This window comes from Propithecus coquereli, unplaced genomic scaffold (assembly GCF_000956105.1).
Source record: "Propithecus coquereli isolate 6110/MARCELLA unplaced genomic scaffold, Pcoq_1.0 Scaffold139, whole genome shotgun sequence".
NCBI lineage: Eukaryota > Metazoa > Chordata > Mammalia > Primates > Indriidae > Propithecus > Propithecus coquereli.
The window spans coordinates 5,928,599-5,943,893 of record NW_012138191.1 but is presented as its reverse complement, the minus strand read 5'-3'; the positions used below and the strand labels follow the sequence as shown (position 1 = coordinate 5,943,893).

The 15,295-nt window shown below is 39.0% G+C and overlaps 1 protein-coding gene across 1 annotated transcript in view; it reads left to right on the top strand.

Moving 5' to 3' along the window:
- Nucleotides 1-1,410: 1,410 nt before the first annotated feature.
- Nucleotides 1,411-15,295, top strand: part of ATRN (attractin) — a 169,432-nt gene continuing 155,547 nt past the window's right edge. Inside the window, exon 1 of the mRNA XM_012639248.1 lies at nt 1,411-1,855. Coding sequence (XP_012494702.1) covers nt 1,455-1,855 — 401 coding nt within the window. The 5' untranslated portion in view covers nt 1,411-1,454. The remainder of the gene's footprint in view (nt 1,856-15,295) is intronic.

Sequence of the window (15,295 nt, the reverse complement as noted above, 5' to 3'; positions counted from 1 at the left end):
ATGAGTGGGGTATGAGTGTGGGACCTGGGTACGAGTGTGGGGGTACATCCTAGTATCTTAGAGTTCTGTGATCTGAGATAAAACTGAGAGGCTTCACATGTATATGAGGGGTTTTCTTTGTTTCTCAGACGCCGAGGTAGCACTGTAGGGATTATTCCTCACAGAACACGGGTTATGTCGGACAATACTCTGGTTATCTATTGCTGAGTAACAAACCTCTCTAAAACTTGGAGGCTTGAAACAGCAATGAGTTTATCATTTCTCAGGATTTTGGATAAGGCATAGTCAGGAAAGACCTGTTTCTGTTCTAGGTAATGTGGAACAACAAGGTTGGAACAACCCAGAAAGCATCTTCGCTCAGTGACTGATCTCTTAGCTAGGATGGGCCCACCAGGTTCCCATGTCTGGGGCCTTTCCCACCCCATGTGGTCTCTGCATGTGGTTTCTCTCCAGCAGGTGGATGAAGGGAAACCACTCATGACCACTAAGAGCTCCAAGTCAAGACTGCCAGGTCGTTTTAAAGCTCGGAGCTGGAACTGGCACATTGTCCCTTCCACCACATTCTTCTACTGGTTAAATCGAGTCACAGGCCCAGTCCAGACTCTCAGATTGAGGACCACACAAGGTTACGCTGCTGGGAGGCATATTTCCTTGGGGGCCACCAAAGTAACAAACCACCACACAAAAAGGGTCCTAGAGACAGGCAAGTGCCGGCTGAGGGTGTTTCATTTCCTAATTCTAAGTGGGCCTCTCTTCAGAGAATATGGTTGGTGGGCAAATGTTGGGGAGTAAGGTAACCCCAAACTTCTCCCACAAATTAATGGTGTTAAAGGTGGGGGTTCTGGTCTGCAATGATCAGCCTATTATCAAGGAGGCCTGGCTGTGTGTGTCTTCATTCAGTCTATCAGGCATTTACTGAGCACAGCCTATATGGCAGGTTCTTAACACACACGTTGTTTCGTTATCCCTATTTTACCGAGGCTCGAATGCGGCACTGCTGCTTCCACAGTACCGCACCTTAGCACCACACCCCGGCACGCCTCCCAGCCCTTTCCGCCCGGCAGCTAGAGCTGGGGCAGAGCGCTGAGCGCAGCGGGGTCTTCAGGAGGGCAACACTCGACGCGGCAGGCTTGGTTGGCAGAGCGGCCGACTCCCAAGCAGCCAATGGGTCGGCTATTCGGTAGCCGCCGTCCTCTGCGAAGGGCGACAACTAGAGCGCTGGGGCACCTCCGCATGGAAGCCGGGTCTCAGCTAATCGCGCGCGCCCGCGTCCCGCCCATACATGCACGAGCGCGCGCGCAGGCCCCGCCCACCGCTCAACTCTGGTCCCGCCCTCAGGATTGACCGCCCGAGCCACCGTCCGCACAGCCCCGCCCCGCACGGCCAGGCGAAGCGGAGCCGGCCGTGCGGTGTGCGTGTATGTGTTCGCGGGGCGCCGTCTCAGCCCCGGGAAGATGGTGGCGGCGGCGGCGGCGACTGAGGCGAGGCTGAGGAGGAGGACGGAGGCAACGGCAGCGCCCGCGGGCAGGAACGGCGGGCCGCGCCGAGACTGGGACGTGACCGGGGCTGGGAGGTCGGGACTAGGGGCCGAGCTGCGCCTCCCGCGGCTGCTGTCCCCGCCGCTCCGGCCGAGGTTGCTGCTGCTGCTGCTCCCACCGCTGCTGCTGCTGCTGCTTCCCGGGGAGGCCGAGGCCGCGGCGGCGGCGGCGGCAGTGTCGGGCTCAGCCGTAGCCGAGGCCAAGGAATGTGACCGGCCCTGTGTCAACGGCGGCCGCTGCAACCCTGGTACCGGCCAGTGCGTCTGCCCTGCCGGCTGGGTGGGCGAGCAATGCCAGCACTGCGGGGGCCGCTTCAGGTGAGTGGTGGGTGGTGTTGGAGGGCCGGGCCCAGCGGGAGACTGGGGCTGAGGGGCGCTCGAGACGGCTCCAGGCCAGAGGCGGATGCCGGACAGAAAGTGGAGAGGGTAGGGCTGCCCCACGGTGTTCCAGGACCATTTGCTTCCGCAGAGATGGTCCTCTCTGGTCTGGGGAATTCCTCTGGTGGAAGGTGAAAAGGTGCGAGGCAAGGGTGTGGGCACCCCGAAGGTATTTGGGTGCCGCGGGCTAGATTGAAATAATGCTAGGAGTCCCAAAGAGTATCAAAGACAATCTTTGAAACTGGGCCTATTTCAGATAAAAGAGGTATCAAAGGAAAGATGAGTGAGCCAGTCTTACTTAAACAATTCCTTTTAACATCTATTTGTATCGTAGAGCCTGATGAGTTCCCCGACTGATTGGAGATATGGGGTACTCTGAAGAAACGGGGCCCTGGAAGTGATTTGTTGGCTAGAGATAAAAGGGAAAGGGTAGGATCATGAGATAATAGGAATAGAAGAACCAGTGGTTGTTGGCTAAAGGAAGGTGAGGAAACTAGTCTTTTGAAGCTCACTGGAGGTGGCAGATTGGAACAGAGTCTGTGGTAGAGAGAGGATGGAAGGAGATTCCTGTTTGCCCTGGTTTCTGGACGATATGGAGTTCTGAGTTGGCCTGGTTCAGGGCAGTACCTCTTGGAGAGATCACTCATTAATTAATTAGCAGTTATCTATTATTTGCTTCAGTTGTGCAAGGATTTCCAGATAGCACACACAAAACAAATAGTTTAGCCAGACTTTGGCCTGGTCCACAAGGAGTTTGGAATATGACAAAAAAAGATATGTGCAGACATAAGCCTAGTCACAAGGGCTACAGAGTCATTCATGCCTTTGGCATATATGTACTGAACACCTCCCATGTCTGATGTGGGGGAGTGGGGAAATGTGAACAAGACAGATGTCCCTGCTCTCATGGATCTTACTTTCTAGTGGGGGCAACAGGCACTTAAGTAAATAAGTGAAAGGAATGAACAAGATAATTTCAGATAACAGTAATCAAGAAAATAAAACAGGGTGGTCTAATAGAGAATTATAACCCGTGGTGACTTTAGGAGAAGCCTCTCATTTGAAGTGACATTTCATCTGAGACCTGAATGAGGCAGTGGAGAACCTGGGGGAATTCAGGGGTGGAGAGGTTGTGACTAGCTGGGTGGATGAAAGGAAGACTTTGAGGAGGAGATAACATTGGAGTTGTGAGCATTTGAGGCTAAGTAGGATTTGGAAATGAGGACCTGGCAGAAAAATTCCAGATGGAAGGAAAGATGCAAACAAAGTAAAAGCTGGAATGTAAAGTTTTGCTGGTGCCTATGTAAAAGACAGTTATGAGAGAAGAGCTTAAATTATAAAATTGTAGACTCAGGTAATGTCAGATCTTCTAGGGAACTCAAAGAACATTGAGCAGGTGGGCTATGTAGTTTTATGAATGGAGAAACCAAGTGACTTCAGGACCAGTTTGTAGTGAGGCTGGTCTTGTTACTTGGGGTGTTTTGATTTATGAATTCTGTTAATCTACACATATTTGTTGAGAGCTCCTTTGTTTTAGGTTGTGAGATATAGTGGTAAACTAGACACAGTCCTTTTATGGAGCTTACGTTCTAGCTTGGGAATAAAATATCCAATAATCAATTTATTACAATTTCGTTTAAGGCTGTGGAGGTGAAGAGCAGGGGACAAACAGAAGACTTGGTTTGGAATGAGAGTGAGGTTGGTTACTGAGTAACTGACTTTTGAGTTGAAATCTGAGGATTGAGATGGTACTACCTATGAGAAGGGTGGATTGCTGAGGGGCCAGCATGTACAGAGGCTTGGGACGAGTGGGATCATGGTAGGCTGGATGAAAGGCCAGGTGGCTGGAGCAGAGAGAGCAAAAGGGAGCTTGGCAAGACTTGAGAAATAGGCAGGGGCCAGGCAAGTGGAGTTATGTGGGCCAGATTGAGAGTTTTGAACTTTAGCCCAAGAGCAGTGGAATGGCATAGTTCACTCTTGTTTTCATGACATTAGAGACTTTTAGATTAGAGCCAGAGTAGGAATGTCCTTGAAGGTGAGGCAAGAGTATTTTGAATTTGAGGAGCATCCAAGATCAGGTGAATTGATGGTTGGATCAGATTAAGGTCCTTCAAGTTCTGAAAATCTGGGACACTATGGTAGGCAGTGGGGATCCACAGGAAGGAACATTCATAGCAAGACCAAACTGTCTGTAATATGCAGAGTAGGTAGATTAATTTTGGTGCATGAGAGACGGTGGGCAGCTAGGCAGGATCTGTTGGCATGATTCAGGGCAGTGGTAATGAGCTTGAGACAAGCTGTGGGAACGGAGGCAGGGATAGATGCTGTGTCAGGTTGTAGAGGCAAAGTGAACAGGTCTTTCTTTGAAACTGGTTTGCTCTTGGGAAAAGAAAGGGGGATGGTGAAGCTAAGAAAACTAGATCCTATCTTGGGCGATTGAGAGGGTGGTGATAACATTAACAGACATGGGGACACAGGAGGAGCAGGTCTGAGACACGTTTAATTTTGCATACACTTGAGTTGTGTGTTCTCAGGGTATGCACTGGCAGATGTAAATGTTGGAGTCATCTGTGTGTGAGGGAGATTGCCAGGAAGAGAGACAGGTCTTAGTGTCCATATGAACAGTCCAGAGGATTGGAGAAGAGCCACTTGTTACAGGGAACAGGCAGCCCTGACACTGGTTGTCTCAAATGGTGTCACGTGTGAGTGAAGGGGTTTCCCTGGTTATTGTGGGTGGGCCCTCCCTTTGAGCTGGTTCTAGGTGATGTCAGTGCTCTTTCCTGGGCAAACAGTTATGACTTTGGTCCTGATGATACCATTATATTTTGTGGGCTTCTGGAATTTGCATTTTAAAAAATGAAACTAGAAGGAATTTATGTCTGTGGTCTTTTAAAAAAACTTTCTTTACATTTTTATTTGAGGGATTTTTGTTTTTGGGGAAGAGTGAAATATTGGTTTTGATTGCAGTGGTATGTATCTTGATTTAACTTATAAATATCCTTGTTACTAAACTATAAGACATGAAGTGAAGACCTTTCTGGTTTAGAATGGCATCAAGTCAGAGTGGATTTTAAGCTTTTTAGTTCTGTAAATCCTGCATTATAATTGCTGTTACAGGTCTTTTTCATTAATTGATTTTTCCTTTTTTTATAATTTTTTTTTCTTTTTAGCATCATAGGAAAGAACAAGAGAAACTTTTTATGTACAGATGACGTGATTTTTTTTTTCTTTTTTTTCAGACAGGGTCTTGCTCTGTCACCCAGGCTACAGTGCTGTGGTGTGATCATAGCTCACTGCAGACTTGAACACTTGGGGTTAAGCAATCCTCTCCCCTCAGCCTCTGGAGTAGCTAGGACTACAAGTGCAAGCCATCCCACCCAGCTAATTGTTTCTTTTTTGTAGAGATGGGTGTGGCTATGTTGCCCAGGCTGGTCTTGAACTCCTGGCCTCAAATGATCCTCCTGCCTCTGCCTCCCAGAGTTCTGGGATTACAGACGTGGGCCACTGCTCCTGACCTTTCATTAATTGAAAGGAATGTAGGATAATAGGATTAGATTTCACTGAATTTATTACTGAGTGCATACTATATACCAGGGACTTGGCCAAGCATTTTGATATACATTGTACTGTTTAATTCTAAGGACAACTCCGAGGGTGTTATATAAAATTTGGATTATTGTATAGTGGTAGTTAGTACATATTTTTAACCAATGAAAGATACTACAGTAATGATTAAAGTAAGGTTAATGGTGTCAGTTTAATAAAAATAACTATAGAATCTTTGGTGTATGATTTCTAAGGCAATACTACTTTTATTCCTTTTTATGCGAATCTTCATAATTCAGTGACTTCTGCTTGTGACATCACCATCAGAATTTTTCTTTGGAGAATGAATAGGCTCCATCAAGTTAGGGATTAAAAATATTAAGCCCAATTGCAAAATTAATATGCATTCAATTCTTTTAAGCTCCTGCTATACAAAACTTTTGGGAGATTGAATAGAATAATCTAGTGAATTGGAGGGTTATGGTTACCCATAATGTTAAGATATACCTTCTATAGAAGCAAAAGAAAGAAAACAACTATTTATTGAGCATCTATTTTCTGCCCACCACATATAGTAATAGTACTAGTAGTGGTCACAGCATTTGCCTCCATTTTTCTTACATTTCTCCATTTTTTCCCCAGGCATTGTGCTAAATGCCTTTTAGAAATATTCCCCTTTTAATCCTTAGAGTGAAGCCATTCCCATTTTACAGATGGGTAAACTGAAGCTTGGAAATACTGAGTAACTTGCCTGAAGGCACAGAACTTATGCAGATTTGGGGTTTGGATTCAGGCCTTGTCTTATTCCCAAACCTGTGTTCTCTTTGTTGTACTGTTGGCCTCTCATTTTTCCTGAGTCCAGTCACCCTTTATGAGCATTCTTTGAAAGGGCTGACCTGATTCCAACAAACACTTTGAGAAATAAAGGAGGGAAAATAGATTTTTACAATAGGAAAGCTAGCATAAAAAAATCATAAATTTGCTTGACTCTGATTGCTTTGTAATTACTGAAATGAAATTTCTGGAAAATAAAATTTGAAGAAAGAAAAAGATAAACAATTTTTTTCTTATAGTAATTACTAACTGGTGTTGACCTTTGGCCTCAAGTTTATGTTCACAAATCCAATTTAGGCTTGCCTGTTTTCCCCAGTAGAATATAAGTTCCTTGAGGGCAGGGGTTTTTATGTGTTTTGTCCACTGTTACATTCCTAGAGCCTAGAATAGTGCCTGGGACATATAGTGCCTGGTAACTATTTGTTGAATGAAGGAATGAAATTCTGCAATATAATTTTTATGACTTTTTAAAAAGTCATCTTTACCCATACATGTCTTTTGTCCTCATATTGCTCCTGAACTTCTCTGTCTTCTGTTTGCTGGGCATCTTTTCTGGCATGTTTTATTGTCACCTCATATTGAGCCAGGACTAACACCAAACTTCTTATGCTTGTTGAAAACAATAGTCTATTCCTTTGTACTTCAGTTGCAAATCCAAATTTAGGTAACCAAAGGTCAAAATTTAATAGTAATTCTTGGTTCTTTCAACCTGTTTATTCTCCTCTAAAGTTTTATAAATTTGTTCCTTTCCATTCCTCCTGCTGCCATCGTAGTGTACTCGGTGCTTCCCCTCATTGCCGATCTGCTTCTGTTGCACTTTAGTTGGTCTGTGATACCTGCAGAGTCTATTGCAAACTTTGTAGTATCAATCTCCTAAAAACACGTATCACTGTTTTGCTCAGAAACCTTTTTTCTTTTTTCTTTTTTTTTTCACTTATTACTTGTAAAATGACCCTTAGCAGAAAGCTCCCACTCCCGTACGTACATCCCTTTTTTCCTAACTAAATCCTTTCTACTTTGTAGTTTTTCTGTATCTTTGCTAAACTCTGTACCATCCCTTCTCACACTTCCACATTCTTTCTTTTCTTCTCTAATTACCTAGGTTCTACCCTCCAAGGCTCATCTTCCGTTCTATATAGTCTATAATAGCTAATTTTTCCAAATCATACCCATTATCTTCTTTTGAGATGAATCATCAACTCATTCAATCCATAGATATGAATTGAGTGATTGTTATGTATTAGGTACTGTGCCCTTGCCTTGAGGATATGAAGGTGGTTAAGAGTCAAATTTTGCTTTTTCCTCAGAGAGCTTATAATTATGAAGGGGAGACAGCTATGTGCACAGCAGTTAGAACTTTGTAATAAAAATACAGACAGGTTATGGTGCTGAACTAATATGTAATAGAGAGACTAACTCTTTTTGGGGCTATGGTGAAAGGCATCAGAGAGGAAAGGACATTTAGGTAGGTCTGGGAAGTTTAGTGTGAATAGACCATCTTGGGGGGAAAGGCATTCCGGAAAGAATGAAGAGTTTGTGCAAAGGCAAAGAATCATGTATTATCATATTTAGTGTATTATTAATATTAATAGTTTCCTAGGGCTGTCATAATGAAGTACAACAAACTCATGGCTTAAGAAAGCAGAAATTTATTCTCTTACAGTTCTGGAGGCTAGAATTCTGAAATCAAGGTATGGGCAGGGCCATGATCTCTCTTGAAGAATAGGGGAGTGAGTATCTGTTCCATGCCATTTTCTTAGCTTCTGGAATTGCCAGCAGTCCTTGGCATTTGTTGGCTTGTAAATGCATCACTTTAGCTCTGCCTCCATTACTTCAGTCTCACATTCTACTGTCTCTGTGTGTCTTTTCTCATGTCCAATGTCTTTTCTCATACACCAATCATATTTGGTTATATGAGTATCATTTCATCCTAACTTGATTGCATCTGGAAAGATCCTGTTTCCAAATAAGGTTACATTCAGAGGTACCCAGGGTTAAGACTTCAACATATCTTTTTTGGGGACACAGTTCAACCCACAACACATAAAGAACTGAGTGTAGATGGATGTTGTTGGAGAATAACTTCTGAGGATTGCAGTGGAAGGGGTGAGACTGAAAGATGACAGTGGCCTTCCCACTTCCCTTCCTAACAGTCTCCATCTTCAAGGTGTGTCCTTGACCTAGGATAAGCCATTTAGGGCATTCCAATTTCTGACTGTGCTGATTGTTTTGAGATAAGCATGTGACCTATACTGACTCAATCAGAATGAATCTCAGGACTTTTGCTAGAGACCTCTCTTCTCTGCGGGTGTTTATGAAGGAGATGCTTTGCCTTCTTTTCTGTGTGGTGAAGAACTATAATAGCTAGCATTGCACTTGTGATAGGAGTCCACCTGAGGTCATAGCAACTCCCAGAAGAGGGAGGATGGCGGAAAAATGGAGCTGGAGACTTGATGACTTTCTGAATCTCTTGGTCAAGCCTTGCCTAAAGTTGTACTTTTTGGATTTTTGAGGTACTACAGTCCGTATTTTTCTTAAGCCAGTTAGAGTTAGATTTCCTGTCCCTTACTGTAGAAGGATTCCTAACACACAGGGGGAGGTAGGGCCAGCTGATTTGGGTTAGTCAACTTGGGCAGCTGTAACAAATTACCATAGACCTTACTTCTGTGAAAGCTTCCCAAGATAGGCAAATGTTTTTTATTTACCCAAGTATACAGGACAGATAAATATATAGAGAAAAGCAGATTATGTTTATGATCAAAACAGTTTTTACTAAATATGATTAACTGATTTAATACATTTGTAGGATATCTTTATCTTGAGGATGAACTATGGAAGTGTGTACTTGGTACTGTGGTTGAAGAGAAGTCTTATGTTGTTTTTTCTTTTTAACATAGTCTTGTTTCCAAAACTGAAATGAAACTGCAGTTGTACTTTTTGAAATACTTTGACATTTGTTTCTCACTTAAATAATGCTCTTACCATTTTCTGTGACTTCCCAAATGCATTTTGGGAAAAATGGCTCCCATCTGTACACTATATATTATTCTAATCTTTCATTTTGTTACTTTGTACCTTTAATTTTCCCTTTTCTTCCCATACTTACAGATGAGTACTTTATTATTAACCTGACTTTTACTAGTTTTTCCTTCTTAATATGGCTTTCTTATATTTGTCTTGCATTTTTCTTCTTCTCATTTTCTTTAAGTCATATCTCTAACTGCTTTTCTTTTATCACTTGAGACCATGGTTTGATTTCATCCTTTCAATTTTTAATTCAGATTACATTTTGGGTAACTTAAATTCTGGCTATTTATTTACATGCTTATCTATTTTGAATTTTCTATTTTTTTTTTGTTTAGAATTTGACATTAATAATGTACAGTTATTAAAAGAATGAATTTTCCAATTAATTCTTCTGGGTCTTTTTGGTATTCTAAGAATTTTCTAATTTGTTTATTAATAAGCCAGTAAACATTAGGGGCTGGAAATGTGTCAGGTGCTGTTAAGAGACACGAAAGTAACCTCCCTTGACCTGTGTTTTCTAAGTTTTTTGATTCACAAATCAAAAAATTCTCTTACGAATTAAGAAATAATCTTTAAAAAAATATGTCCCATTTTTGATAAGATGGTTTTATGATTTTAAATAGAGTAAAAGTAATTTGTTAGTAGATATTATAATGTACACTTTAAATACAATTTATAATGATATTCACAATATAAAAATAAGAAATTGACCTTTATCCTGCTTAACATATGGTACATGTTTTATGTACTTTAAGTTAATTATGTAAGGAAAAGCATGATTTATGGACAAAGAAAACTGACACTTAATTTTGGGATCAAATATATATTAAAATAGAGATTGAATTTGACTCTGTTTTGTGCTATTAAAAATAGACAATTTTCCTGTCTTAATGTTTGTTATTCATGCATTTGTGCTTTAAAAATTATTTTTAGAATATTTTTTGTGTTTTGATTCTAAATGATAAAATGATAGCGGTTTTCAGCTATTCATAAGCATTTCTCTGCAAATAGCACATTTCCTGTGTCGATAGGTTTTTTCTAAATTGAATGAAAAGGCCAAGCTGGCTATAATTGTCACTTAATTTTCCCTTTTGAACATTGGTTTTTGAAGTACTGGAGACATCTTACAAAGCTATACAAGGATTTTGATCAGAAGATTTGGCAAAGGTGATCTTGAGGCAGATTTGCAAAATTAGATTCATTTTATGCCCTTCTATACTATATAAATATCTTTTTATCTTATGCTTCTCTTTTAATAGATGCCATTACTGTTTTTTATTTAGAGCAGGACTTGGACCACTGGTTGAGAAACACCAACACTGACAAAACATAACTGGTTACTTTAAAGTGATCATATGTTTGGTTCTGGTTCAATGCCTGGACTGACTTCCTATTGATATGAAATATTTCAGGCCTGTGTAAGAGATGCAAAGAATATCTTTGTATCTGCCACCTAGCTTTGCTGAATTTCTTTCATATTAATAATATTCTAAATCACAAAATATTACAGGTACCAACCAAAGTCCCCTTCGTAATCCTGTTCACCTTACTCTCTTTCCAGAGGTAACCAGTATGGTGAAGCTAATGTTTATTGTTTCTCTTGCATGTTTCTATTTTTGCTACAGATATATATATATATATATATATATATATATATATATATATGTGTGTGTGTGTGTATGTGTATATATATATATATATAATTTCTCTAATCAACGTCTTGTTTCCATAAATAAGATCATGTTTTTAAACTTGATAAAAAATTATTCCGTAGCACTTTTTTCACCTAATAATATGCTCGATATTTGTCTATGTTGGTAAGTGTAGCTCTAGTTGATTCAGTTATATTAATTACAGAAGGATTACTGTTTATTTACTCATTCTCCTGTTGATGGGCATTTTGAATTTTCCAACTTTTGCTGTTACAAATAGTGTAACATTCTTTATATATCCCTTCATGCACCTGTGTGTGATTTTTCTCTAGGGTAGTGATCTTCAAACTTTTGAAACACCTCCAAAATAACTTACATTCTCTTTACCTTCTTGCTTACTTTTAGGTTGACATGCAGTTGACATATACCATATTTCAAAAAATGGATTTATATAATTGCAAAAATATAATTTCTGGTGTACTATAAATACAGCAACTGAAAAAAAACCCCATTATACAGTATTACTTTTTAAAAGTATATTGAGTAGAATCCAAATTTCATAGCAGTTTGATTTTCATTCACATTCATTTTAAAAATACATGAGTAAGGTCTTATTTAACAATTTTTGCATTTTTTTCTTAAATTCTTATTTGCATTTTAATTCCCTGATACAATTTTTTTCCTGGATTATTAATTCTGTCCCGTTGCTCTGGATGGCCCACATAGCATATAATTCTTATTTTACAATGTGCAAATCAGTGATTTTTAATGTATTCATAAGGTTGTGCAACTATCGTCATTACCTAATTTCAGAATATTTTCATATGCTACAAAGAAAGCCTATACCTATAAGCTATCAGTTACTCCTCCTTCCTTCTTTCTCCTAGCACCTGAGAACTACTAATGTACTTTCTATGTCTGTGGATTTGTCTAGTCTAGATATTTCATGTATATGTAATCATACAATGTGTGGTCTTTTGTGACTGACTTCACTTAACATGGTGTTTTCAGAATTCATCTATGTTGTATCATGTATCAGTACTTCATTCTTTTTTATGGCTGAATAATATTTCCATGTGTAGATATATCACATTTTATTTATCCACTCATCAGTTGATGGACATTTGTGTTTCTGCCTTTTGACTATTATAAATAATGCTGCTGTGACCATTTGTGTATGGGTTTTTGTGTGGACATACAGGTATGTCTCTTGGGTATATATCTGGGAGTGGAATTACTAGGTCATGTAACTCTATGTTTGACTTTTTGTGGAACTGCCAAACTGTTTTTCATAGTGACTGCACCAGTCTACTTTGCCACTAGCAATGTATGAGGGTTCTAGTTTCTCCACATTCTTACCAATACTTGTTATTTTCTGTTTGTTTGTTTGTTTTTTTAATTATAGCCTCACTAGAATGGCTATCTTATTGTGGCTTTGATTTGCATTTCCCTAATGATTATTGATTTTGAGTATCTTTTTATGTACTTTTTGGCCGTTTGTATATTTTTTGGAGCAATGTCTACTGTAGTCCTTTGCCCACTTGTAAATTAATGTTGTCTTTTTATTGTTGAGTTGTAAGACTTCTTTATATGTTCTGGATAGTAGACCCTTATCAGATATATGGTGTGTAAATATTTTTCTCCCATTTCGTTGGTTATTTTTTCACTTTCTTGATAGTGTCTTTTGGCATACAAAAATTTTAAATTTTGATGATGCTCTATTTATTTATTTTTTCTTTGGTTGCTTGTGTTTTTAGGTGTCATTTCTAAAAAGTGATTTTCTAATCCAAGGTCATGAAGACTTAACACCTATGTTATATTTTTAAGGATTTTTTAAGTTTATCTCTTACATTTAGGTCTTTGGTCCATTTTAAGTTAATTTTTGTATATAGTGTGAGGTCCAACTTTGTTCTTTTGCATGTGGCTCTCCAGTACTAGCACCATTTGTTGAAGACACTGTTGTTTCCTGCATGGAATGGTCTTGGCACTCTTGTAAAAAGTCAATTGACTCTAGATGTACAGGTTTATTTCTAGACTCTCAATTACATTCTGTTGACCTATATGTCTATCGTTATGTCAGTATCACACTCTTTTGATTATTGTAGCTTTATAGTAAGTTTTAAAATCCTCCCATATAATTAAAAAAAGTTTTATTTTGAGATCATTGTAGAATCACATACAGTTGTAAGAAATAATACAGAGATTGCCTATACCTTTTACCCAGTTCCCCCACTGGTAACATTTTGCATAACTATAGTACAAGGTCACAACCTTGGAATTGGCATTGATACAGTCCATTAACTTTGTTCAGATCTCACCAGTTTTACATGCACTTATTTGTGTGTATATGTGCATTTGCCCCATAGAATTTTATTTTTATGCTTTAAGATAGTTTGTTGAGCATCGTGTCATACTTCTCTATAGCAAAGATTTATATGGAAATGGAAATTTTTTCCTGTGACTCTTCTGTGTTGAAGATTTCCTTTTGGATTAACTAATCCCTATGGTTATTTTTGTATACAACTGAGCAAACTGGATAAATGTAATACACATTTTTATAAATTTTGAACATCATAGGTACATTTTTATTGGAAAAACGTTTCTTATTGAGATGGATGGTACTTTTGAAAAAATCCATGAGTGATAAAACTTACTGCTAGAATGAGACAGGGTTCGGTGTCTTATTCCCCCCCTCTTTTTTTTGTAAATGTAAAACTGAGAAAGCTTGTGATTACATTTCATGCCTATCATACTGCACTGAAAAAAAAAATAGCTAAAATACTTGAACATGAATGATGGGAGTAAAAAAGGCAAGAATGAGTAAGTATAGGACCAATGAGTAAGTATATCTAGATGGATATACTTATTGAAAATGAATAAATACATGTAGATGGAAGAAATTTTGTCATACAGTGTGTTTCAAGTGTTTTAACTCCTTTTATGTTATATGTCCAAAGTCAAATGGTAATGTTTCATGGAAAATTATTTTGAAGTAGCTACCAGGTGACAGCTGAGTTGTATCTGCCTTCAGTTTCGTTGTAAGCAAAAAATTGGAAACCACTTAACTTTTAAAAGGATTTGTTACCTAGTTATTAGAATCATTTGGTTTGTCAACGAGGACACTGCTATTTTGAATTATTTTTTGTTAGATGCCCTAAAAATTTTTGCATTCTGAGGGTAGGTGGGCTAGAGGTGTGCCTTGGCTTTTGCTGGGTGGGAAAGTCTTCCATAAGGCTGGGAAAGGAGACCAGCAAGATCACATACTTTTCCTTAAGCAGATTAATTTCAGGAAAGAGAGTATGTGGAGGATACTGTTTAGAAATTTATTACATTTGAACTATCCATACCCTGTATCTCTTGAAAAGTTTCCACATACCAACCCAGGTCAGTTGATGGGTGTTCTCTGGAGTGTATTGCTAGGAGTAAAATTGTTAGATCAAAGTACTTCAATTTTAGATATTGCTAAATTGTTCTTAGAAGTAATTGGTCCAGTTTTTTACTCCTTATCATTCATGTTTGGGTGTTTTAGCTATTTTTTTTCACCCTGATATGATGGGTATGAAATGCAAGATGTACGGCTATTTCATTTTATTCACTTTATTACTAGTGAGGGTGAGTATCTTTTCATACGTTTTTAAAGGCCATTGGGTTTTCTTTTATTTGAATTGCCTTTTCTTGCCTTTTGCCCATTTGTCTAGTGGGTCGTTTGTCTTTTGCTTTTTAAATTGATTTATAGGAGTTCTTTAGGTATTCTGGATGTTAATCCTGTGATCATATATACAGAAATGATCTCTTAGTGAATGTCTTGTTTATTTAACAATTTAAAATTTTTTATCTGTTAATGATGAATAAATAAATAAATAAATGGTGAAAAGGAACAAATCTTCCTTATAGAATTCTGAATAATATAAGTAGCTACTCCCCCTTCAGGAGGTAGAGCTTAATTAATTTCTCTCCCTCCCCTCCCCTTGAGTATAGGCTGTACTTGGTGACTTTTATTCAAAGAATAGAATATAGAAAGGAGAAAAATAGTAACTTGACAGTGGAGAAACCTGGCAAATACCATCTTACCTAAATGATCAGGGTTAACATCACAGTGATAAGACATGTTGGCATCATGTGTCTCCAGATGTGATATGATTAGGAGGGAATGTCAACTCTGTGATATTTTCCCCAAAATCCATAATCTCAGTCTAATCATGAGAAAAGCATCAGACAAACTCAAATTGAGGGACATTCTGCAGAATGCTGGACAGTAATCAAAACTGTTAAGGTCACAAAAAATAAGGAAAGACTGAGAAACTGTCACAGAGCAGAGGAG